Genomic DNA, 27,741 nt, shown 5'->3' with positions numbered 1-27,741 from the left:
CCCATTTCTGGTGTACACCATCGTGATATTGCTGGAATATTGCTAAAAGTGGCATAAAAACATACTCATTCACACACTATTGTTGGACTATTGCTGACTGAGTCAGCAACAAACAACATACCTTTTCAGTGATCAGCATGTCACAGTGACATGTAGGTGAAGGTTTTAGTCAATGGTTTGCTTGATCCAGACCTGACAGTTTCCAGGTTGATGTGACATAGCTGAAATACTGCTGACTGCAACATTAACATCCACTCACTCCTAAACATTCTTGGCTGTTGTCTCTGATGAAATCTTTCATTGTCTCTTCTTTAATCATCCCAGACATTGCTTGGAATAGCGATAAGCTTTGAGATAAGAAACGTCAAATCTGGGAAAATATTTGTGAAACAAATTGTCAAGTTCTCTATGTAAATGTGTGTGTTTGATTGTGAATCAAGCACTGTTTAAGCTTTATAAAATAAAAAATAAAAACTTTGAGCTTTTATGTATACAGACAAAATTGTTCATGTCAGCAAAACCTTATAGCTGAAATACCATTAGCAGTGATTTGAAGCCCAAAATAAACATCCTCTAATCTTAATGAAATCTGCCCTTTCAAAGAAACTGAAACATATGCAGACTTGAAGGAAATCATCTTTGTTGCAGATAGCTCACTAACTATTTTCCCATAGAAAATTGTTTTGGTTTGATTAAATGTTATTTGTAGTAAACCCCTGGCAAGCAAAAACTGCCATCCGGTTCCATTTACAATGCACCCAATGTGATAGGTTCACTGTTCCAGTGTTAAACATCCTCATCCTGTGGGCTATTGTAATTTGAAGTAGAAAATGTTTTAGAGTTCAGCTGATCATTCAAAAGAGGGATTGTGATTTTAAAGGGATAGTGTAATTTAAAATAAATGGAATAACTGATCATATTGTAATTATAAAATCCCAAATGTTTGAGAGTTTAACTGATCATCCAAAAGAGGGATTGTGATTTTGATCATCCAAAGGAGTAAGGTATTGCAAGTGAAGTCCCAAATGTAATAGCGTTTAACCGATCATCCAAAAGAGGGATTGTGATTTTAAAGGACTAGGCTTTTGTAAGTTGAAGTCCCAAATGTTTGAGAGGTTAACTGATCGTCCAAAATGATTTGTGTTTATAAATGAACAGGCATGTGTAATGTGTTACAATTTTAAAAAGAAATGCTGTATTGCTTAAAACCTGGTATGTTAGACTGTGATATTTAGCTTTTTAAATTTTCTACCCACTCATCAATTTAATATTTCCAAATACTAACAGTTGTGACAATGGTATTATTTCTGCAAGGGGAAACGCTGTGAAACAGGCATTGATCCAGGCAAGGAGTTGCACTACTCTCTCATCATTCATAAGAAACAGTAGCCATATTTAGGTTACCATGGTTACACTAAGTCTTAGACCATGCAGGTAATTTTTTATGAAACAAGGCATTACTTAATGTGTGATTATTCTTCATTTTCAATTGCAATAAAATTAATTATTTTAAATTAAAACTTTCAAATTCTGCTTAGTGCGAGTCTGATCTAATAGTTTCTGTTTAGTCTACCATTAGAATGTTTTGACAAGCGAAAAATTGTTTCTGCTTACTTCTGAGCCGCGTGATGCATTAAGCGTCTTATCTTCCCTAGCGTAGAGCAGCGTTCTGTGAATGACAAGAAACTTTACACCTATCAATGCAAGTGGAGATGTTGCTGTAACTAATGTGATATTTATCTTTTGTAAAAGAGCAGCCAGGGTTTCACTGGAATATTGTTGCTGTTTCAGACATGGTTCACTCGTTTGTGGTGAGGTAGCCTAGTGGTTAAAGTGTTTGCTTGTCATGCTGGGTTCGATTCTCTACATGGGTACTATGTGTGAATGACATTTCTGGTGTCTCCTGCCATGATATTACTGGAATTTGGTAAAAGTGAACAGACCACTCACTCACTCGCTGAAAACAGTCCTGTTCATGACACAGATTTCAATATATAAGCAGATAGTCATCTGAGCTGCAACAACGCAGATGATTTTCATTTAGTACACAGTCACCTTCCATCCCGGTGTTATTTACATGTTACTATGGATTTTCATCTTTCTTATTAGTTGGTACCCTGTAGGGTTTCGGGTCAGAATATTTTCTGTAGATACCGAGGCTGGTTGTTTCCTCCAGCCATCAATACTGGCATTCAGAGGTGACCTAATGGACTGGATTAGTGAGGCTTGGTGACTTTGTGTACTGTTTCTGTAACCCTATTGCATGGATTGTTGCTCATGATATCAATCACTGGATTGTTTAGTCTTCATTAGGTACAGACCTGTCATATAGCTGGAATGGGGGTGGTAGGGTAGCCTAGTGGTTAATGCGTTCGTTCATCACGCTGAAGACCTGGGTTCCATTCCCCACATGGGTACAATTTGTGAATTGCTCACTCACTCACTCACTCACTGAAGACCTGCGTTCAGTTCCCCACATGGGTACAATGTGTGAATCACTCACTCACTCACTCACTCACTCACTCACTCACTCACTCACTCACTCACTCACTCACTCACTCACTCACTCACTCACTCACTCACTCACTCACTCACTCATCACTCACACTGAAATGTTACTTAGTGGGACATTAAGCAACAAACTCCTCATACTGTATTAGCTGATCTTTCCAGACCAGACAGTGTTTGACTAGACTCGGCCTTGGACTAGTGGTCACAGTGAGATACCCATTCATCATATTCCAGTTTTGTGATCTGCTTTGGTAGTAGCAATTAACTTTAAACTTGAACGTTTCAGTCTGATGGCATAGGCTGTTGTGCAGTGAAATATTGCGCTCGGCTGCTTACAGTGAATACTTGGTGGATTTGCTTGTGGCTATTCTAAACATATGTTTATTGATATTTGTGAATATCATGATACCTTGGTGAATCTTACTGTGTAACTTCTGTATGAGCTGATGTATATTCTCTGAAATATCTTTTATCATATGTGTCAGTTCCTGTATGTCAAGTATTGCATTGTATCTATCCAACTTATGTTTAGTACTGCATTGTATCTATCTACCCTGTGTCAAATATCACATATCTATCCTATGTCAAGTATCACATTTTATCTGTCCAACTTACGTCAAGTATTGCATTGTATCTATCCAACTTATGTCAAGTATCGCATTGTATCTATCCACCCTATGTCAAGTATCGTATTGCATTATATCTGTCTATCCTATGCCAAGTATTGCATTGTATCTACCCTATCCTCTGTGCAGACAAGTAATATATTTTCATATCTTTTCATACCACATATGGTATAATGATACAGGTATTTTGATGCACCGACACATTGTTTCCACTCAACCCTCAGGTCAACTAATATCTGTTTCCTCATGTGGAGTATCAAATTGTGATAAGAATTTTGCCATGCATTACAGAATCAATGTATAGTTCCACACAACTCAGTGTAGACTATTCTATGTTAGATCAGCCAAGCAGGTGTCAGTATATCCCCTCAGGTCTACCATGACCTGGTGTAGATATGTGATCCCATTATAGGAATTGTCTTCTCCAGCCTTCGAGACCCTTGATACATTTGGGATATGTAGCCAAACGCCAGTCACATTCCGACAATTGTGTGCACTTTATGCATGCTTTCTGCAGATGAACCGACTTGCTGGGTTTTTTCACGCCAAGGTCGGGATGACTCGAGCTCGGCTATGATGAAGACAACAGGCACTGGAATGTCGATTCTAGGAATTCACATATTTGTATGCGTTCATTGTCAGGAAAACCCAGGTTTTCATTCTGACTCTGGGTCATCAGTGACAAGTTAATGCCAGAACTAATGGTTCCTGATTGGATGTTGGTAGTTCAGTATGGAGATGTTTCAGTTCAGTATGGGGATGATATTGGCACTGTGGTATTTGGTTGCATTCTTTTCTTGTGATGAGGATCATTTTCTGTGAATGTTGTGCAGCACTTGTACATACTTTTCTTATTGTGTGATCTTACCGTCTGTAACCTTGAACATACCTAACAGTAAAATGGCATCTTTATTGGTTGTTTACGGAATAACTTTGCATTATTATGTATAAAAATGGCTTAAAGTACAGAAAACAATTTCTATCCATTGATGATCTGTTAATTGGGAGAGTTGAAAATGCTGAAAATCTTCCACACAATCTTGAAGGCCCTGTTTGTTTCTCTGCGTATCTGAGAATGGGTGGGTTATCTTAATGGTTCAAGTGTTAGCTTGTCACAGTGAAGACTTGGGTTCATTTCCCCACTTGGGTTCAATGTGTGAAGTCCATGTGAAATCCTAGCTGGTCACCTCCATTTAATACAATATCTGAAACTCTTTTCTGGTGTACCCTTGAGTTACACTGCGCATGCATGTTCATATGGTGCGAAATCATTCTCAAGAACGACGTTAAACCCAATTTCACCTCACCTCATCTTTTCTCACTGTACCTCAGGTTATATCACTTATACTGAAAAATTCAAATACTCACTCACTCACTCACTCACTCACTCCTCTCACTCACTCACTCACTCACTCACTCACTCACTCACTCACTCACTCACTCACTCACTCACAATTGTAATCAACAGTCTGAGTTTTCGACTATCTGGAGTCATCAGTGACTCTGAACATCCAGTTCCTGCCAGTTAATGCATCTACATCATACATATATTCAGATGATAGTCAGTGTTAAATGTCTTGGTGGGCATAAAATATTTTCACTTTGAATTATTACCCCTCTGAAGCACTCTGTCCTCAGACTGTGAATGACATGCCTGAAATATGGGGGCATACTTGATCGCTTTAGATATTGTGTAATTCCGGGCTATATTTATCAGTGGTTGTCAACTGAAGCTGAGGAACTCACTCACTCACTCACTCACTCACTCACTCACTCACTCACTCACTCACTCACTCACTCACTCACTCACTCACTCACTCACTCACTCACTCACCACTCACTCACTCACCACTCACTACCCACTCACTCACTCACTCACTCACTCACTCACCACTGCTTGGCATGTTGACAGGTGCTTATTTAGACAATATAGGACATCTAACATGCATCAATCCAATAGACTCCACTCCACCTCCGTTTCCTCCACTACAAAGACTCCACTCTAACTCTATTCTCAGAAAAGGGACTCACTCCACTCAATGTTCTCCACTCCACTAACTCCTCCACTCATTAGTCCACTCCACTCCACTGTAACAGACATATCACAAGTTATTTGGTTGTGTTTATGCTTAGAAAGTGAAAACAATCAATGTTCAATGCTGATTTATTATTTCACTATTTAGTCCTTGGCATGTTGTTTTCCTGTCATCCCAGACAACTTCAACCAGCACTGTATCATACAGCATCAACCAGTACTGTATCGTAAACATCAACCAGTGTATCATACAGCATCAACCAGTACTGTATCATACAGCATCAACCAGTACTGTATCATACAGCATCAACCAGTACTGTATCATACAGCATCAACCAGTACTGTATCATACAGCATCAACCAGTACTGTATCATACAGCATCAACCAGTACTGTATCATACAGCATCAACCAGTAATTGTACAACATCAGTACTGTATCATACGGTGTCAACCAGTACTGTATCATACAGCACTAGTCAACCAGCACTGTATCATCATAATGCAGTGAGTTTATGACATGGAGTCAAGTATAAGGTCCTGAATCATCCAGGAATGGTTTATATTTTCAGTTACTGACAGACAGTACAGGAGATAAGTCTTGTGGTCCAGACGTTACTGACAGACACACAGGAGATAAGTCTTATGGTCCAGACGTTACTGACAGACACACAGGACTGGAGTCTTGTGGTCCAGACGTGTACTGACAGACACACACAGGAGATAAGTCTTGTGGTCCAGACGTTACTGACAGACACACAGGAGATAAGTCTTGTGGTCCAGACGTTACTGACAGACACACAGGAGATAAGTCTTGTGGTCCAGACGTTACTGACAGACACACAGGAGATAAGTCTTGTGGTCCAGACGTTACTGACAGACACACAGGAGATAAGTCTTGTGGTCCAGACGTTACTGAGTGAGATGATGCAGTGAATGGAAAAATTAACAGTTTGAAATCATATTTGAGTGACAATTGTTAAATAAGGTAGGATAAGTAGGGATCAGGGTTTTACGGGACGATTCCCAAGCATTGGATGCAGAAATTTGATGAAGTACCCCTAAATTAAAATCCAGTGAGTCCTTATGGACGAATATAATTTTTTTCTAGGAAAGAACTTTCTGAGTTTGTAATGATATCCCATATTAACATATAAACATTCTGGTTACAATCATTATTCTAATGACATTGAAAGTAACACATATTATAACATAATCATTATCAAATGGGAAACATCCATGATCATTGATTTCATGCAAATTGATGGACTCCAAATTTGGAAATGGACTCTCAGAATACATATGCCCTGAGTCCCCAGGACTCCCAGTTTCAAAGAGCTATGTAAAACCCTGAGGGATCATAACAGTTTCAAACTAACTGTCTGAATGACTGCTGTATCAAACATAACATGATATCTAGATGACAGCTGTATACAGGAAGACATATCTAGTGACAACTTTGTCTGAAAGAACAACTTTGTCTGATTGGACATGATATTCAGAGGACAACTGTTTCTGAAAGAACAACTTTGTCTGATTGGACATGATATTCAGAGGACAACTGTTTCCGAAAGAACAACTTTGTCTGATTGGACATGATATTCAGAGGACAACTGTTTCTAAAAGAACAACTTTGTCTAACTGGATATGATATTTAGAGGACAACTGAGTCAAAAAGGACCTAATATGTTTCTCTGCTTCAAGCTGTCAAGATTGTAGGCTTCTATCTGGGGGATATAGATACTGTATGATGAAGGCAGGTATAGTCTGGACGCGGCACCCCTCACTACATGCGTGGGCCTCAAGGATAATGTGTTGAGCTTCATTGTATACAACAAATTATACTAATCAATGCCACCCTCATGTTTTCATAACAAGCTGGCATGGGAAAGATACACTGAATATCCATCCATAACAAAAGCTGTTTGAAGTCAGAATGAGGTCAGCTACATTCTTTAGGGTATATGCAGTGTCAACCGTTTTGTTGAAGCTGCTTTATGTCCTCCTTAACTGTTCTACTATTAGTCTATGCGTTTGAACTACTAGTTTACATAGTTCTGCTGCAGTAGTTAGGGTATGAATACGGCTAGTTTATAGTTTAGTGATACTCCTAGTTTGCCTTTTTACCACCAGTTTACATATGTGCAATTATTTAAGATTCTACGGCTGTAGTTATACTGTTAGTTTATTGTTAGTGTTCAGATGACAGTTATACCACTAGTTATACAGAGTTTTACTGGTGTATACAGTTATAGTGTTGGTGTATACAGTTATAGTGTTGGTGTATACAGTTATACTGCTGGTGTATACAGTTATACCGCTGGTGTATAGTTATACCGCTGGTGTATACAGTTATACCGCTGATGTATACAGTTATACCGCTGGTGTATACAGTTATACCGCTGGTGTATACAGTTACACCGCTGGTGTATACAGTTATACCACTGTATATAGTTATACAGTGTATACATATACTGCTGGTGTATACAGTTACACTGCTGGTGTATACAGTTATACCGCTGGTATATAGTTATACCGCTGGTGTATACAGTTATACCGCTGGTATATAGTTATACCGCTGGTGTATACAGTTATACCGCTAGTATATAGTTATACCGCTGGTGTATACAGTTATACCGCTGGTATATAGTTATACGGCTGGTGTATACAGTTATACCGCTAAGTATATAGTTATACCACTGGTGTATACAGTCATACTGCTGGTGTATACAGTTACACTGCTGGTGTATACAGTTATACCACTGGTGTATACAGTTATACCGCTGGTGTATACAGTTATACCGCTAGTATATAGTTATACCGCTGGTGTATACAGTTATACCGCTGGTGTATAGTTATACCGCTGGTGTATACAGTTATACCGCTAGTATATAGTTATACCGCTGGTGTATACAGTTATACTGCTGGTGTATACAGTTATACCGCTGGTGTATACAGTTATACCGCTGGTGTATACAGTTATACCGCTGGTGTATACAGTTATACCGCTGGTGTATACAGTTATACCGCTGGTGTATACAGTTATACCGCTGGTGTATACAGTTACACTGCTGGTGTATACAGTTATACCACTGGTGTATACAGTTATACCGCTGGTGTATACAGTTATACCGCTAGTATATAGTTATACTGCTGGTGTATACAGTTATACCGCTGGTGTATACAGTTATACCGCTGGTGTATACAGTTATATCGCAGGTGTTTGAGCCTGCCTGTTATGAGATGACATCCTGCTGATTGTGACAGTGGGTGGAGGGGGATGAGGGGAAGGAGGGGAGACAGCTGGAAGCTGGCTGAGACTTGTGCTTCAGTTTTACTTTATCACCCATTACTTGTATCAACAAGTAGTTACAGCTGTGGGGAACATGCCGTAGTTGGAAGGGGGAGTTCATGGAGAGGTGGGTCAGGCGCTGCTTAGGAAGGAAGTGCAAGGTTTTCTTTTAAATACTGTCCAAGTCGTTCAAGGTAGTTCCATCACCCGGGCAGTCCAGAACCATATTATCAAGGCTTCCTCCCAGTTTTCTCTGATTATGTTTTTAGGGTTATTAGCACCATACCTGTTCTCATAGGTTTCAACAAAGTGGTCAATATCGAAGCAGTGCATCACTGCAGGTTTCCATAACATATTAGGATGACATGCTGGTATTACTGCATTACTGTTTAAAGCAGTGTTAAACCAACTTACCATCTATAAATAAAGTGAGATATAAAGAAACAATGTCATCTATCAGTAAGTATTTCATCTAACAGTATGTGAACTGGACTGTTGAATTGAAACAAATGCTATGATACACAAGTGAAACAGATTGGACAGTATGATTAGGGAGGTGTGTGGCTAATAGGTGGGTATGGTATAATAGGGACCTTGTCATTAATATCTGAATTTTGTTGTACAGATTGCATCCCTTTGGTGTGCCATGATCAGAGTGAGTGAGTGAGTTTGGTTTTACGCCGCTTTTAGCAATGTTCCAGCAACATCACGGCGGAGAACACCAGAAATAGGCTTTACACATTGTGCCCATGTGGGGATTCGAACCCGGGTCTTCGGCGTGACGAGCCAACGCTTTAACCACTAGGCTACCGCACCGACCGACCATGATGAGAGGTTCAGGAACATGTTCATACTTCATGGACATTTGGGTTTCACCCAGGTACTGAACATCTATGATCAGAATGGCTGAGGTCTTTCCTGTAGTACGAGACTGCTGCTTTGTTTGGTTTAAGCATATTTTTATTCAAACAAAATTGAATAGGGTTCGGTGAACAAGCTATAAGCTTATGTGAACACCTCTCTTTATAAAGACAAATAATGATTACATCGTTTGGTTGTTATTCATGTAGAAGCTGTACATAGTACATAAGAAATAAATGTCGACATCATGAGTTGAAGTTAAACAATCATTTTATCCTAAAAAAGGTGTATTTTGCTGTAGTTTAGCCTTCTCATTGCATATCAGCCGTCATCCTGTTCATTGTGTGCCTGCAAAAGAATATTGGTCTCCTGCAACCTAAGCTTGTTATAAGAGGTTGCTATGTGGATTTGGTGGTCATGGTTTGGGATTTGGATGATTGCTTTTAATTATAAGCGTAAACATTCCCTCTGGATTATGGTTGCCTTATTCCTGTGGTTACCACAGACACATACAGAAAAAATGGAAAAGAAAAAGCGATCCCTAAGTCATAGTTCCCCTGGTGGTGATTTGGTGGTCTTGTTCTGGGATTTGGATGATTGCCTTTTATTGGATCCAAATTTCGAGGATAAAGGCTCATGGTTTGTCAGTCACAGGACTGTCTGGTCCAGACATTGATTGTGGAGGCAATGTTGTAGTATTTGTATGGCAGATCAGAGAGGAGTGCTCCAGGGTTGTTGCATGTGAGCTGTGTTTTCATCATTATTCTCTTTTTGTCGAGTCTATTTACAGTATGTTTGTTTTATCTTCCAAGAGTGCTGTTTAAGAATATAAGGTTTCAAATTAAATGGTAATCATTTGTTGGGTGTGAACTAGGTTGATTCTGGTGTTATCTTGTGTTCAACTGCTAAACTGAGTCTTCAGTGGACTTGAGTATGTCTGTATGTCTTCTGAATGTTGACAATTGCTTGACCTTAAGCTGGGAACTGACTTGATCTAGTATCGCTCTGAGAATCCTAGTGTATATAATGAGGTACTTTGTTTTCCATATTTGTATCAAGATATGGTAATTTGAGCAAAGATTGTGAATAGATTTATAAAATGCTGAATTAATTCCTTTTTTACCTATTTTCCCTTCAACCCGTCCTGTTTTGTCCATCGATCAACCCTGTTTTCCCTATCTATCCTCCCACCCAGTTTAACCATCTACCTACGTTCTCACCTTTTTCGCAGCATGTAAAGAGAACAAATAGTTTTTGTTTGTGGCCTTTCCTAACCTTGGTGTAATATTTCTGCTAAGCATATCAAGTTCCAGTAAGTTAGTCTGATGGGTAGCAAATGTGCATCCTTATTAATGGAGACACTTTCTGTTCAGAACTACGCCTAGCACTTTAGTGTAAACTGAAGGTTACACTGAAATACATAATTGTCATTTTTTAAAATGTGAGAGTTTGAACTTCACCATGCTTGCAGGGTAATCTGCAGCACACCTGGCTTGCGTTTACAGTAAATGATTTGCACTTGTATCCCACTGCCAGACGCATTGTTACATTGTCACTTACATGTGGGAATAACCCCAATATTGCCCGGTATTTTTTGGTTGTAATTTTAAGTATCACTTTTCAGGTGACAATAGCACAAGTACTCTGGTTGAACTTGACAGCCTATTTTTACGTGAATGGGTGTGGGTTGAGGAAAAATCTCATGTGTAAACACAAATGTGTAAAAATGGAAGCAAATGTTATGACAGAGATATAAACCTGAAGTCCTTTGCTGCCAGATCAGACTTGGTTGGTATTGGTTGGTATTTGTGGAGGTCTGTGTAAAGATATGGTATTGCTGTCTAGTATGGAATTTATATTTGTGGAATTTATGGATTTTATCCCCTGTCATGGCCTATTTGTTGGTTGGTTGTTTAACGCCATATTCGGCAATATTCCAGCTATATGGCGGCAATCTGTAAATAATCTGAACCAGACAATCCAGTAATCAACATCATGAGCATCAATCTATGCAATTAGGATGCGATGACATGTGTTCACCAAGCCAGCGAGCCTGACGACCTGTAGCATGGGTCAGAACAAGCATGGGTTACTGAAGACCAGCTCTAACCTGGATCTTCACGGGTACCCTGTTTGATGGATTACTTTGACAACTACACAAGTTTTCAACAATTTAAAGTTAAAAGGAAGAAAATATATGATTTGTTAGTTCATTTGTCAACGGTTCACGTGAGATTAGGGAAGGGATGTTTTGGGGATTTAAAGGGAGGGTTAGGATTTTGCAGAGATTTACTGTCGTATCTCTCACCATTAAGCTGACACTTTGAGAAGTGACTACTGTTTTAAATATAATTATTTGTTTTCAACCTACTTTGTCCTATTTCAGATACACAAAGCCTCAGACATTTGCAGACTGTGTTGGAGATGAACTGCCCATTGGCTGGGAGGAGTCATATGACCCCAACGTGGGAATATACTACATCAATCATATGAATCGTAAGTTTCAATAGCTGCATGTTTCATGGAAGTGTTATACTAGGTTTTGTGAGACCTCGCTTCAGTCTGTAGCTACAGTAGCACACTCAGGCGGGACGTCACCACCTGATTCCTCTGAAATCTCATGAAGCTGAGAGTAGTTTATTGGATAGTCTTTCATTGTCAACATTGCTTTCCTTGAGATTTCGTGGTGTAGTGGTTAGAGCGTCTGCCCGGAGAGCGGAAGGTCGCGGGTTCTATCCCCCACCGCGTCATACCAAAAGACGTTAAAATATGGTACTTGTTGGTCCCTGTCTGGCGCTCGGCATTAATGGGTACAACAAGGACTGGTCGGCTCGGAGTCAGTATAATGTGTCTGAGTGGGGTATTCATGCTTCACTGTGGCATGGTATCTCATTGGGCTAGCACTATAAAACCAGCTTCAGTCTGGGCTAGTACAAGCAGCCGCACATACACATACACACGCATGCACGCCGTCATATGAGCGAAATATTCTCAAGCACGAGTTAAACCCAATTTCACCTCACCTCACCTCATCTTCCTTGAGATTTTATTTGTATATAGTAACCATTGTTATTAGATGTTAGAAAGGGTTTTGCCAGAACCACTTCGTCTTATATTTTTAGATATTTCAGTTGGTCTTCTGTGTGTCAGATGATAATTGAACATTTTCAGCCTTTGGCTGAAGGATGGCCAACCTTGACATTACAGCCTTTTGGCTGAAGGAAGGCCAACCCTGAAGGACAGCCAACCTTGACTTTACAGCCTTTTGGCTGAAGGAAGGCCAACCTTGACTTTACAGCCTTTTGGCTGAAGGAAGGTCAACCTTGACTTTACAGCCTTTTGGCTGAAGGAAGGCCAACCTTGACTTTACAGCCTTTTGGCTGAAGGAAGGCCAACCTTGACTTTACAGCCTTTTGGCTGAAGGAAGGCCAACCTTGACTTTACAGCCTTTTGGCTGAAGGAAGGCCAACCTTGACTTTACAGCCTTTTGGCTGAAGGAAGGCCAACCTTGACTTTACAGCCTTTTGGCTGAAGGATGGCCAACCTTGACTTTACAGCCTTTTGGTTGAAGGAAGGCCAGCCTTGATTGGAGTTAGTTTTAGAAGGTGTAGTTAGTTCTTTAGCACAGGGGGAAATTGATTTGCCAGGATCATTCCTCAGTGCCTCTTATGTTGCTGTATGAGCTGACTTAAATCCATTGAATGGACGTGGCTGATTGCATGTCATGACTGCGTTCATACCCTGAGGATGACTACCATCGTACCCTGAGGATATGGTTTACCTGGCCCAGCGTTGATTATGTCACTCAGGCATAACTATCATCTCAAGCCTCATTTTCCCTTCATTTTCAAGATGTTACACAATGATTTGTCTGTTTTCTTATATTTTGAAGGTGAGCTTCAGTACCCATCCCAATTTAATAAACACAGATAAATGAACAAAACATATATCCATCTTCCTGACCAGAGGATTCCTTTGAGATCCATCCCTAGGGTGTAATTTCAATGATTTCTTGTCAAATATGAAATGCCCTGAATGAAATAAGTGTAAAGGAAATATAGTGTTTCCTTGTCAAACCCACGTTTGTAGGGCTTGATAAACTTGTCAGTGGATCTGAATCTCCCTATCTCATGAACAGCCAACTACTATGTTTCCAGAAAAATGTTTATGCAGTATTTCAGGATCAGAGCATGATGTTAGGAGATCTTATCTGAAGTTCATTGATAAATTTCCAGGAACATTTGTGTATGGTACGCCCAAGATGATGGGATAGGCTGTCTGCAACTGCAAGCTATGTTTCCCCTTCCAAAATTAAATATTGTGACATGCATTGAATTTATTTTTTATTGAAAGAGATCACGCAGTGTGAACATTGATCCATGGGACTTTTATTACGTTAAGTGGCCAGTGGGGGAGAGCTCCAGTAGTGTCAGATATTTTTTTTCTGCAGGAAAAAGTATTTTTTTCATTTGATAATAATGTTTCTTCTAAATTCGGATGAATAAAAACATATTTTTCTGTTGTTGGTTAATGGGTATATTTTCATAAAATCTTAGCTTAGGGTTTATTCATTGTTCAGTGTGTCAGCTGAACTGCTTAATAGAGCTTAATGACTTAATGCTGAGGCTGAAAGGGTCAGTATTATTTGTATGTAATGAATTGATGAGTTCCAAGAGTTTATTGTAAACACTTGAAAACATTATGAGGTTTTGTTCAAACCTTATAAACTTATGAGAACACCCTGCATTCAATTGTGTTAAGATGACAGGGCTGTCGTGTAGTTACTTATCACACTAAGACTGTTGATCCCCATTTCGTATTACGCACTTAGAACTTATATCCCATGTATTGAATAAAACTCTATATACCATGATCAAAGCCACTTCGACATCTTTTATGTTCCCTCCGTGGGAAACGAAAATATTTTCAAGTAAAAGCCTAACAAGTGTTGAACAAAAGCTGAACTTGCTAACAGTGTATTTATGTGTGTGCCTACTCTGTGGTACAATGGCTGCTTCAACCTTACGCCACCTCGCTGAAATAACTAGCGCGTTAGGACTGCTTGATTGTCGCGCTATGCGTCTTTGTCTGCAGGCCAGACTGTTTGGCCAAGCTCTCTCAACCATGTCAGCAGCTACCTGGCAAAAATATTTAGGTCACCAGTGTCCCTTGAAAAAACTTCCTGTCCCATAGTGTAACATATTGCCGACATTTTTGTAGCATTTAAAGAATTATCATCCAGCTCGGTAAATAAACAACATGTAGTGTGTGTATGTATTGCAAAGTAAATGGTATTTTCGTGTAAAATTGACTGCTTTTAACAATTGAGTGGTTTGCATTGTACAGCCTATCACAACATATAATTTGCGCAGAGAAAAATTCCATGAATTGTTTACCAGAATCCTGGCTTGAGGACATTGTAAATCGAAGAAACATTTTGCAAGCTAGCAAAATGGAGTGGTGGGGTGTTTTGACCTTATTTCTTTGAATTGTCATTGAATTAGATATTTTTGATATGTTATTGTTACTTTGTTATTCAGAAACAAATCAGTTAGAAGACCCAAGGCAACAATGGCGAAAAGAACAGGAACTGATGCTAAAGGACTATCTTGTCACAGCGCAAGAAGATCTGGAGGTGAGCAATTAGGCTGAGGATTGTTTGCACTTCCACTTCCACCTTGTATCCTTGCACTTTGTGTGGTTCACAAACACTTCCCTATTGATACAGGCTTGACACCATCAGTGATGAAGGTTGAGGGATGTTATGGAGATACAACAGACAGCTGAATACAAATACTGCCTTCATAATGGGCAGCTCCTTGCTCCAGAAATATGAAGGGTTGATATCCAAAATTGACAAAATCCATGTGGAATCTGTGATCTTGTGGTTTCAAACACGACCCTGATAATTTTGTTGACATTCATATAAATAGCATGACAAGTTCTTTGTCAAAAATACATTTCATACAATTTCCTGAATGTTACTTTAGAAGCCATGAAAACAGAAGCACCACATTTAAGGACCTAGGAATGTAGAAGGTGCAAGAACACATTGGTGTGCTAAAATGCTGAGGGATGGTGGTGGGTTTGAATGTGGGTTTCTGTTATCCATGGTCTTCAGAGTGTCAGCAGCAGTGGGTTGGTGGCAGGATTATGTCACCAGATACCTTTTCTTGTGCCCTATCTGGTTATTTGTCATTTTGCTCATGACTTCAACCACTTGTTGGCATAGATTTCAGGTATTTGCAGGACAATATATAGCTGATTACATCATAGCAACAAAAATATAGATGACAGACAAAATTAATGGATGTGTTCACAATGGCCGAAATATTGCCAATGTTATGCCAGATCGATCACTCAGTCACTCACTCAGTCACTCACTCAGTCACTCACTCAAAATTGATGACATTTAACACAAATTTTTACGTTTTTTTTTTTACTATACTGAATTCTCAAAATTGATAAATTTGGCGACATGGCACTTTAACACGCTGTGACTGAAGAGGAAATGATCAAATTAATTTGCTTGTTTGTCGTGATGTAACCTTTGCCGTATCCACTGATGGAAGTGTATGGAGATATTACTGGTTTTGATGAGATGTGATTATGGACTAACCTCCAGTTGGGTCTAGAACACAGGACAAGTGAGAGCCTGCCATTGATCAGCGCCCATCTGTCTTGTGGGCTTGACATTTGGTGATGTATGTGTCTCCCAGTACATGGCAGGGCTGACAGGCGGCCATACTGGGCTGCTCACCAGGGGAACCTGGGGAATTATAAAGCATTGTTTGTATATCATGTTGGAATTTCATCGTAAACTTGTGTCTTGCTTTTATGTCCCCTGCCCCGATATTGCTGGAATATTGCTAAAAGTGGCGTAAAACCATACTCACTCACTCACTCACTCACACTTGCTTTTATATTGTGTTCGTTCACCTACTCTCACTCACTCACTCTTGCTTTGAGATTGTGTTCGTTCACTCACTCACTCACTCTTGCTTTTATATTGTGTTCGTTCACTCACTCACTCACTCACTCTTGCTTTTATATTGTGTTCGTTCACAATCACTCACTCACTCACTCACTCTTGCTTTTATATTGTGTTCGTTCACACTCACTCACTCACTCACTCACTCACTCTTGGAAATGTAAGTTGTGCTATAACTGTGCCCAACCCTCAGCACCTATTATGCTGATACATTTGCAATACAATTGTTTTGTACACGGATGCATTGTTTTTAATAAAAAAAACCCAGATATAATATATCCTGATACTATTTAACTGTATGCATGTTTTCACGCCAAGGATGAAATATATTCTGATACTATTTGCAATACTATTGTCATTCACCTGCATGCATTACATCCCGGCCAAGAAGGAGATATGCCTGCACTATTTGCAATCGAGCTTCCCAAGAAGGAGATATGTTCTAATACTATTCTCAATCCAACCATTATTTACCTGTATATGTTATTTCAAGGCCAAGAAGGAGATATGTTCTAATACTATTCTCAATCCAGCCATTATTTACCTGTATGTGTTATTTCCAGGCCAAGAAGGAGATATGGTCTAATACTATTCTCAATCCAGCCATTATTTACCTGTATGTGTGGTTTCAGGCCAAGAAGGAGATATGGCCTACTTGTATTTACATTCTGTATGTGTTATTTCCAGGCCAAGAAGGAGATATGGTCTAATACTATTCTCAATCCAACCATTATTTACCTGTATATGTTATTTCCAGGCCAAGAAGGAGATATGGTCTAATACTATTCTCAATCCAGCCATTATTTACCTGTATGTGTTATTTCCAGGCCAAGAAGGAGATATGGTCTAATACTATTCAACAATCCACCATTATTTACCTGTATGTGTTAATTCCAGGCCAAGAAGGAGATATGGTCTAATACTATTCTCAATCCAGCCATTATTTACCTGTATGTGTTATTTCCAGGCCAAGAAGGAGATATGGTCTAATACTATTCTCAATCCAGCCATTATTTACCTGTATGTGTTATTTCCAGGCCAAGAAGGAGATATGGTCTAATACTATTCTCAATCCAGCCATTATTTACCTGTATGTGTTATTTCCAGGCCAAGAAGGAGATATGGTCTAATACTATTCTCAATCCAGCCATTATTTACCTGTATGTGTTATTTCCAGGCCAAGAAGGAGATATGGTCTAATACTATTCTCAATCCAACCATTATTTACCTGTATATGTTATTTCCAGGCCAAGAAGGAGATATATGCAGTGAAGGAGCAGAGGTTGATGCTGGCGCAGGATGAGTTCCTTCACCTCAACGAGACACTGTCGGGATGGAAGTCATCCAGAACCAGCTGTAAGTACCCATACTTCCTCCACAAATACTGCGGATGGGCAGAGCCCAGTCATCTAGTGGTCTGCAGTTTGGGGTCCCACTTATGTCCCTTGGGCAGCCGACCCGTGAAGGTCTGGGTTAGAATGAGCCTTCAGTAACTCATGCTTGTCGTAAGGGATCGGGTGGTCAGGCTCGCTGACTTGGTTGACACATGTCATCGGTTCCCAATTGCGCAGATCGATGCTCATGCTGTTGATCACTGGATTGTCTGGTCCAGACTCGATTATTTACAGACCGCCGCCATTTATCTGGAATATTGCTGAGTGCTGCGTAAAACTAAACTCACTCACTCACCCTTGGGCTGCCAAAAATCTGCGATTATAGTTTCGAATCCCACTTCATCCAGATTATGTTGCTGGGTTTCTCAACACTGCACCCATGTTTTTTTTGCGTTAGTTAATAATCTTATTTCTCTGCTTTTGTAATGCATTGTAACTGAAATACTATGGAGGGGGTAGTTATAACCCCAGCTCACTCATACATTGAACAGACCAGCTATAACCTGAGTTCGGGTCAGAATACATCCTCTGTGGATTTGTTGGTAGAGCTCTTTGACTTTGTTGATTCCTTGTCTTCCTCTCTGCTGGCAGTGAGTATTGGTAACTGGTTTGCTTGGACTGGATTTGTTTACATGCAGACTTCCATGATTTGTTGCAATATTGATGAATGTGGCCGAACAACATTCACCCAAACATAAATCACAGTTCAGATCTGTTGAGCTACATCTTGACAATGGACACGCACTCCAAGTCTATAGAATATTTCTCTGTGAAATTTTATGCCACATCAACACTATTTCCTTGTTACACAGCAGAAAACCTTAAGTGCACTTAATTACACCAGGCTATAAATACTTTGAAGTAACGAAGGAAAACAGAAGCAGCATCGCCCAAGTTACAGGGTATTAACAGTCCCTATGTTTCTGCAGAGCAATACCAGAGGAAGAGTATTAACAGTTCCTATGTATCTGCCCAGCAGTTATCGGCTTCATTCTCTGGTTATCAACTTAAAAGTGAAGAATTTCCTAAAAAATAATTATAAAAACATGTTTTGTCTTACTTACATGGAAAGGTGATTCATATCTTTCTTAATTATTATTTTTTTTCAAAAATATTATTTCAAGACTAGAGATGAGCTCATTCATCATTAGACATCATCCCGAAGTATTTTCTAGGCTTGGGAGACATGTAATGTAAGGAAATCGCCCCAAAGAGACTGTGATTTCTTTGTCCAGGAAATGTTCACCTTTTCACTTGGGTAGAGGATAAGTGTGAGTTTCCATCCATGTTTGCTGCTATTGCGTGTTGTCTTTAACAGGTGTCTGTCTAGACTGCCTGTTTAGCATGCTGTGTTTAATGAGGAAACTGTCTCTTTAATTATGACATCCAAGCTTTGCCAAACTGAAGTGGGAGGTAGAAGTGTTAGACTAATCTCTATGGCAGTCAACACCATCCTGAAACGAGCTAAACATTGTTCTTCAAACCAGTGCCGGTAAACTTCACATATGACTAAAAACAGCATTATTGTACTTTTCATTTCCATGTCGAGTATTCCCTACTCCAGAATACACCTAAATTATGTCTGACTATAATAAGGTCAACAAGCCACATGATACATGGAGAGAAACAAGGGGTTTCTATTTCGGTCTTATGTTGCACATTCTTGTAGCCGCCAGTGATGGATGGCGTTCTGTGTTGGTCAGACCAGATACTGCTGGACAGGAGAAATGTGGTCAGCTATGCAGGGAATCCCCTCACTGGTAGACTTTCTGTGAGGCTCCAACAGTATCCTGTCATGGGGAGTTGCCATTTCTTGTCAGCCAAACTGGTATCAGTGCTGTAAGATCCTAACTTCTTTAACAAGGGATCATAGTCATCAGGTGCTTGTTCCTTGTGATGGAAAGACAAGGTAATGGGAGGTCTGAGGCATCAGTATCTTCAGGATGTTGTCTCTGCCACCATAATGGACATGGAAATTAGCCTTGTTGTTTCTGATGTTCATTATAGCTCAGTCTGTGATGTCTTCTTTTTTCTATAAAAAATATTGTTTATCTAGTGGGGATACGCTCATTTTTTGTGTGAACACCTGGCATCATGACTGTTTGATTGTAAGTAAGGATATTGTTGGAATTGTACAATCAACTTTCCTTTTAGTGACGATTTTTTGTGGATGTGAAATTTTTTTTTCTAAGTTTCTAAGTTTTCCGAAGTGCTGGGATTCTAAGGAACAGTGATTCTTTTTTGGCTTCTTGCCCTCTACCTAAGAGTACCATGCATACTGAGTTGTACAACTAGTGTTGAACAGCTTTTGAACATCTTCAGATGTTGCCGGGCGGTGGTGTAGCCTATTGGTCAAAGCGTTGTCTCGTCACGCCGAAGACCCGGGTTTGAATCCCCACATGGGTACATTGTGTGAAGCCCATTTCTGGTGTCCCCCGCCGTGATGCTGCTGGAATATTGCTAAAAGCGGCGTAAAACCAAACTCAGTCAGTCAGTCTTCAGATGTTGCCATATGTTTGGGTTCTGGGTCCAGAAGACTGTCATAGTGTTGGGTGATTGTACTTTAACTTGGCATAAGAGAGTCATAGTGCCCAGATGGCTTTATGGAACAGGGCATCACACTATGTCATGGGTTTGAATCTCAGATTTACCCTGATCAAGGTCCGTAGTCTGTATGCACCGTACTGCTTGTCAGGTGTTTCATGGAAAATGCTGCCGGATACAAACAGGTTATTCACTAGTTGCACACCTTTTTTCAGACTCTTTTAATGCCAACTTAAAACTGGTTTTGTTCATTTCATGCTTACCCCTCCAAAATGAAATAGTAAATGAGGAATATGCCCCCAGCAGCCTATGCTGGTCATGAGGTTCAAGCAATGGATCAGGTTGTCAGTGTCAGAGACTTGTTGGTTGGTGTCATCATAGAACGATGCCATGGATCGGTGTTCACTGTATCAGTCACTGGATTGTCTGGTCCAGATTGGTTCATTATAGGTCAAGGTCATATACCTGGGATGTTGCAGAATGTGATGTAAAGCAACAAATACCCCCCACCCCAAAGGTAATAAGTAACAAATAAATGAAGCAGACATCCTGTGACATAACTGAAGTATTGTTTAAGGAGGTGCTGAACTAAACTCACTGTAATGCTATGATATAACAGAAGTATTGTTTAAGGAGGTGCTGAACTAAACTCGCTGTAATGCTATGATATAACTGAAGTATTGTGTAAGTGCTCACCCACAGACATGGCATGATATTGTTCAAGTCAGAGTTTAACCAAACTCACTCACTCACTCACGTTTACGATCCCCAACACAACAAAGTCTACATACTGTTTCCCTGAGAAGCTCTTATCTTTGTGTAGGAAGTGTCAGACTGTTTATTGAGCACTGATATATCCAATCACTTTAACTCTAGCAGTGTCGCGTCTTTACCTCTCTTTAACTACAAGGAGGTTTTCCCAACACACATTAAATGGTGAAAAGACCCATTGAGATGATACTGTTATGAAGCAAGTCCTACACATATCTCAGCGCTGATAACCCCTGTAGTGTTTGTTGGAAGTGAGTGTTGGGTCAGAGGCAGGAGGGTTAATGGAAAGATGCTACTGCTATCTCGACTATTACTGGAATGTGCTAATGGATGAAAAAACATATTTTCGCTTGGTTTACCATAGTTCTCAGAGGCCAATTCTTCTGGCAGTCAGTTGCTTCGGGGGCTGGGTGGCCGAGCAGGCTTAAGCTCTGGCATTACTTTTGTGGGTATTTATATCCTACTGTTGGCTAGTCGGGGATTTATATTCTTGGATTCATTAATATTGGGCAGCTGTAATGAGACCAAAGGGTTTAAGAAGCCAAGTCTGCTAAAAATGTTATTAATCAGATAAGTCTCACAAGATGCAATGCATTGCTTAGTAATTGCCTGGTCTGAATGGTTAATTATTTGGGATTAACATTTTATGTGCACGTCTGTATAAGATAGAGTGTGTGAGTGAGTGAGCTGATGATATCTTCTGCCACATGTACATTCTTGCTGCAGTTTGCCAAACATTTTTGGGTCAAGGTTGACCGTGGTTAAGTTGTCTTTTTTAAAAACAAACCCAATTCCCCCTTTTCTATGGAACTTGGCTATTTGAGAAATGCAGGTTTGAGACTCACAATCAAGAATGTTATTATGTTTTCAATAATAATAATATACTTCTAGGGAAACAGTTTTAACTGCTGGTAAAGTAATTTATAAAAGTGATAATTTAAAAAATCGAAATCAAGAATTGCATGTTTTCAATAATAATATGCTTCTAGGGATACAGTTTTAACCTGCTTGTCAAGTAATTTATAAAAGCAATAATTTTTAAAAATCGAAATATCTGTCAAGAACACCTGTTTGTCATGTAATTAACTATATTGCTCAATCGATGTAATAACGTTATGTTATTGCAGTCTGGTATGGTTCCATAAGCCTTATTATTAGCTGTGGAGCGTAGTATAGGCCAGGTGGCATATTCAGGCACAATGCCACCTGTTCTGTAGAACAAAATCAGAATTTGTCTTAATGCAAGATTATTGGATTTCCTGATATTGTTGCCCAGAGGAGGATTGTGAGTTGCTGGCTCCAGCTGTTGTAGGGAGATAATTGTTAGGACAAATACGCTCAGAGAAAATTCTCCCAGTTTTGATTTTGTAATGCTGTAGTTTTAGCTTGAGACTGTGTTGGAGAAAAATACCCAGGGGCAGAATGTTAATGAAACAGTGTTTGTTATGCAAGTTTTATTTTGTTTTCTGTGTGTTATGACCGGTATTGGTTGCTAGGAAACAGTTTTAACTTGGAATCCACTTGGGTAAATCATAATTTTTGATGAGGTTGGTTGGGTTTTTAAGTCCATATTTCCAAATGGTTATGAGCAACACTTGATGTCACCATATAAAGTTTACAGTCTAATTCAGCAAGTAGATAAAATTGTAAGTTACATCAGTATTTCCGCCAAAAAAGTGACTAAAACAAGTTCTACATTGAAAGAATAATGCATAACCTGTTGACAGAGGACAGTAAAACAGCTATAGTATCATAAAATTCTATTTAGATCTATTATGCAACTGTTAATGATATTATACACAACTATACATTATAAAAATAGGCACCAGATCATCAACTGGTTGGGCCACTGTGTTAGGGACGAAGGAGACTTTCTGCCTGCATGTTTCCCACTTTTACACCAGCCATACAGTTGCTAGTGATTGTCATCAGGTCTTGCCTAATTTGAACATGCAATTATTCTACCATGAAAATAATAGCTTGTTAATGAATAACAGTATCCTTTGGGGTGAAAGAGATTCTGAAAATGCATTATTCTCTGTAAGGGACAGAAACATAATTCATGCATGTTTATAATTCAAGAGGGTCTTAAGTTCAAGGAGGAACCAAACAATTAAAGTGAATGAAAACCTTTCTTTTTGTTAAGTTTTTGCAAATATTTCCTGAAATTGTTTGTCCAGATGTAAGGCCTGCATTATTCAAACAGTGTTAAAGGTAACAGTCTGTTAGACTGTATGACACTGGGTCTCCCTCCACTCTCTCATCTCTATTGTAGCACTGCTGGGCGATTCATTCCCATTGCCATTGTGTTGCACCACATATCACTACAGCTTCTGTGGATAATTAATGACTACTGTCTTAAGACTTAAATACCATGACGGAACTGCAGAATCACCACGCGTGGTCTATTCCAACACAAAGATATTTTGCCTTAAGAATTTATGTTGTGGGAGATGATTGAAGTCTAATGAATGAATATTCATACACTCAAGTTATTGGCATCGATGATGTTGGATTTGGATTCTTAAAGTAATTATGGTGATTCTTAATTAGTTACAGTTATTTTGTTGATTGAAATAGTGAAAAATTGAATTTGTTAGTATTTTTTTAGTTACATAATTATTTTGTTGGTTGAAATGAAAAAACATCTTTGTTTTATTTATGTTTTCAATTTGGCTAAATAAATGTCTGTGAATAAAAGAATTTAATAGACAAAGGACAGACCGATTTTATATATTTTTGTATTTTAACAAAACATTTCACAAGAATTGTGTTAAAAAATATATCAGATTGATAATGAGTTTTTTAGTTGCTAATTTCACTTAAATTAAAAATGTAAAGTATATTTGTCAGTGCTTTTATTTTTGAATTTCATGTAATAGTACTGAATTGAGATCTGCAACTGATCCCATCTTTGTACAAGGTTTTTGATGTTGGCGCTAGCTGACCTATCTAAGAGGGTCTAGTCCTTCAGGACAGCCAATCAGGATACTGACACTACAATGCCCGCTTAATTGCATACATTCCACATAATTGCGACAAGCCTCTTCCGATTTCTCAATTGCTCGGCAGGCTTTGAAATGTTAGGTTGAACGCTTTCTCTGAAAATTGCTCTTAGGGACTAAGGGATAAATGGCTGTTGGAATCTCTAAATAGGAAAGATTATTATGTTCAAGTGATGAATAACATGTGTTTAAACATTATCTTTTGAGTCTTTTAAGGAGGATACCTGAGCATGTGTTGAAATTTTAGTTTTTTGAGAAATATGTTATGTTGCTCTTTAGCCCCTTAGCATTTAGTGGTGAAAATCATAGATGCTTAATTTGAGATTTGCATTCAAATACATGGTTAAGGATCAGATTTGAGGGTTTGATATTAGGAATTTGACTCTGGTACAGATATTAAAACTTGAAAGAATCCAGCTAGGTATTTTGGCTCTTTGTTTTGATAAGGACGATCAATATCTTGGAAGTCATTTCCGAGCCTTTTGAGGAAGCATGTGGAATTTGTCACTGTGGGTGCTGTGACTTTGTGAGTGGGAGGTCTGAGTGAAGGGGGACATAGTGAGATGTGTCGACTACAGCACACATACCATGAAGCAGTGCTAGAATGTACTGTCTGCCTTGCTAAGTGCAAACACAGCAGCATTGAAATGTGATAGTACACGTTCACTGTTTCCTGGTTGTACAGGCCCTGAATGGGTCCCCTTGCTTGATGTAAGAGTTCACTGACATTGGTGGACGCAGTGTGTAACCTTGAGGATTTCATGCTGTCGGTCACTGGTGTCCTTGGTCCAGCTTACTGTATTGTTGTTGGAAGGGAAGGGAGAGTGGCGTAATAAACACTATATCAACCACGTGAAATTGGGTTTAACGTCGTGCTTGAGAATATTTCGCTCATATGACGACGTGCATGCGTGTGTATGTGTATGTGCGGCTGCTTGTACTAGCCCAGACTGAAGCTGGTTTTATAGTGCTAGCCCACTGAGATAGCATGAATACCCCACTCGGACACATTATACTGACTCCGAGCCGACCAGTCCTTGTTGTACCCATTAATGCCGAGCGCGCCAGACAGGGACCAACAAGTACCATATTTTAACGTCTAACTCTCTAACCACTACACCACGGAGGCGGTCCACTTATTCTGAATGCCCTCTACCACTTCTCCCAATGTCCCATCTCCAATTCTTTTTCCTTCCCCTCTCATCTTCTGACTCCTTCCCCTTCCCATCATCTTCCAACTCTTCATCCCTTCCCCTCTTCCGACTTTTAGGACGGTGGGATAGCCTATTGGGTAAAGTGTTTGCTCATCATGTTGAAGACCCGAGTTCGGTTCTCCACATGGGTACAATGTGTGAAGCCCATTTCTGGTGTTCCCTGCCCTGATATTGCTGGAATATTGCTAGAAGTGACATAAAACTAAACTCACTCACTCTTCTGACTCTTTCTCCTCTGCCCTCATCTTCTTACTCTCATCCCCCTTCCCCTCCGTTCTTTGGACTCTTTGACTCTTTTTCTCCAACTACCCCCTCCCCTCCTTTCATCTGCTGATACCCATTCCCCCCTCCCCTTCTTCTAATTCCCTTCCTTTTTCATAAATCCACTACAGTGGTTTCTCCCCATTTAAACAGGCCCTATTGTACAGTGAAAACATATATGTAAATATTACAAATACTACCAGACATTACTGACTTGCACTTGTCTGGATATTTGGCACGTAGAAGTCTATCTTCTTGTGAGGTTGAAAATGTGAAACAAAACAGTATTCTCCCCTGGCTTATGGAGACTAGTTGAGCAGATAAGGGCTACATTCTTGACCAGTGTATCGCAAAGTAGTCTATTTAGGCAGGAGTGTGCCAGGTAGATGGGCTTCCACTGCCACTATAAGCTCTTACCTGCCTAAATGGCAGACTGGTGTAACAGTGGCAAGTCTATTGAAAGCAGCGTCAGCTTTCAGGGGAGATTAATGGCTAGGTGGCTGTGTGTTCTTGTTCACTAACAACTTCATCAGGATCTTCTTGGTAATTACATGAGAAAAAATTGTGGCTAAGTTGAATCAAACGTGAATTTGTGTCTCATCTATATTTTGGAGTTTTAGTTTAGGTTAGTTTTACGCCGCACTCAGCAGTTTTCCAGCTATGAGGCTGCTATATTTTGGAGGGGCAATGGGGTAGCCAAATGGTTAAAGCATTGGTTTGTCATGCCGAGGGCCTGAGTTTGATTCCCCACTAGTGGTGGTCCGATTAATTGAAATAATCGAAGATTGGTCGCAGTGACTAAACGACCAAGCAATCGAACATGTTTTCTCATAATCGAACACGACCAATCTTGGAACACTTGTTTGCATTAACAATATTTTTCACAAGGCTGGTTTTGTCTGTGTCATTAAATTTACATTTCATAAGCACTACATGTACAAGCTCGTTCCAAGTCATGATTGAATTTATCTTAAAGAATCCAGGAAATATGTGTTCCTAACATACTAATCATCATTTAAATATGCAAAATTTGCAAATGGACTTTATGCAATTTGCAAAAAACCCAAATTACTACATGTTTTTTCTTTATTTTTGTGTGCATTAACAAAAATAACAGGAACATTTGATAAATGACGCTAACCAATTATTTTCGATGATTGATCGGTTGTAATGGACCAATCATCAATTATTGGATTTTAACCAATTCCCAACACTATTCCCCACATGGGTACTATTTGTGAAGTCCATTTCTGGTGTCCCCTGCCGTGGGAGTGGGAATATTGCTAAAAGCGGTATAAAACCATACTCACTCAATTATTTAAAAAAAAATATAATTATGTTCTTAAACCTATGTTTGTAAGCTGGTTGTGAGCAGTGAGTGGATGAATGCCCCATGGCAAATGAAAACAAATCCATTTCAGTCCATGCCATGACCTCATGGACGCTCTGGTCATCATTTGATTAATAAAAGTCTGTTGTAATAAATAGGGCTTATAAGCCAGGTGTGTCTGTGTGTAAATGTAATATATTAAGAATAAAAATTGTGTCATGAGTGCCACTTGCATAATGAATATTTTCTGTTCCTAATGTTTGGTATTTGCGATATGGGAACTGACAATGAAGGTTTAAGACGTAATTTCACTCACTAAAGCTGCTGTGGAAACTATGCATTAATGCAGTTTTTCTGTCAATCGCCTGACTTATATAGTGTGACATGAATTGCAGCTGTGCTTAGTGCCATGCTTCACTGACTCGTTGGGAACCCCTGTCTGAGCATATTGGAACCATTACTCATTAATTCATTGAGAAAATGGCATATCACCATGAAATATCACTGACAAAACAGCTCATTTGCATATCGTAATATGATACCAAACGTATTAGGATCGGTTTATTGTATTGCAATTTCAAGCCTTTATATGATAAAAGTGTTTTATTGAATATTGCTGACAAAATCGTTCTTCACTTAATATTGATTTCTTTTTTCTCCAGTAAATTCCAACTCCAGCGTGGGCAGTACAAAGTATGACCCTGACCTCCTCAAGTCTGACATTTGCCTGGCACGGAAAAGTGTCGCTCGACTCAAAAATGAACTTGAACAGATTCGGGCTGAAATGCAGTACAAGGAGAGAGGAGTGGAGACACTAACAAGGTGAGATAACTCTTGATGTTCACGTTACCTAAGTTACCACTCAGGGCCCCGTTTCTCAAAGCTATCGCAGCGCTACGACTGTCGTA

General features: G+C 39.4%; 1 protein-coding gene across 1 annotated transcript in view; it reads left to right on the top strand.

Annotated features, from left to right (window-relative positions):
- Positions 1-27,741, top strand: part of LOC124284719 (protein WWC2-like) — an 89,845-nt gene that overhangs the window by 11,492 nt on the left and 50,612 nt on the right. The window contains exons 2-5 of the mRNA XM_046720825.1: positions 11,710-11,819; positions 14,864-14,958; positions 17,562-17,670; positions 27,496-27,655. Of these exons, the coding sequence (XP_046576781.1) occupies positions 11,710-11,819; positions 14,864-14,958; positions 17,562-17,670; positions 27,496-27,655 (474 nt within the window). The remainder of the gene's footprint in view (positions 1-11,709; positions 11,820-14,863; positions 14,959-17,561; positions 17,671-27,495; positions 27,656-27,741) is intronic.

This window comes from Haliotis rubra, unplaced genomic scaffold (genome assembly GCF_003918875.1).
Source record: "Haliotis rubra isolate DU_JTF1 unplaced genomic scaffold, ASM391887v1 Scf343, whole genome shotgun sequence".
In the NCBI taxonomy this organism is placed as follows: Eukaryota; Metazoa; Mollusca; class Gastropoda; order Lepetellida; family Haliotidae; genus Haliotis; species Haliotis rubra.
This window is presented reverse-complemented; position numbering and strand designations above follow the sequence as displayed.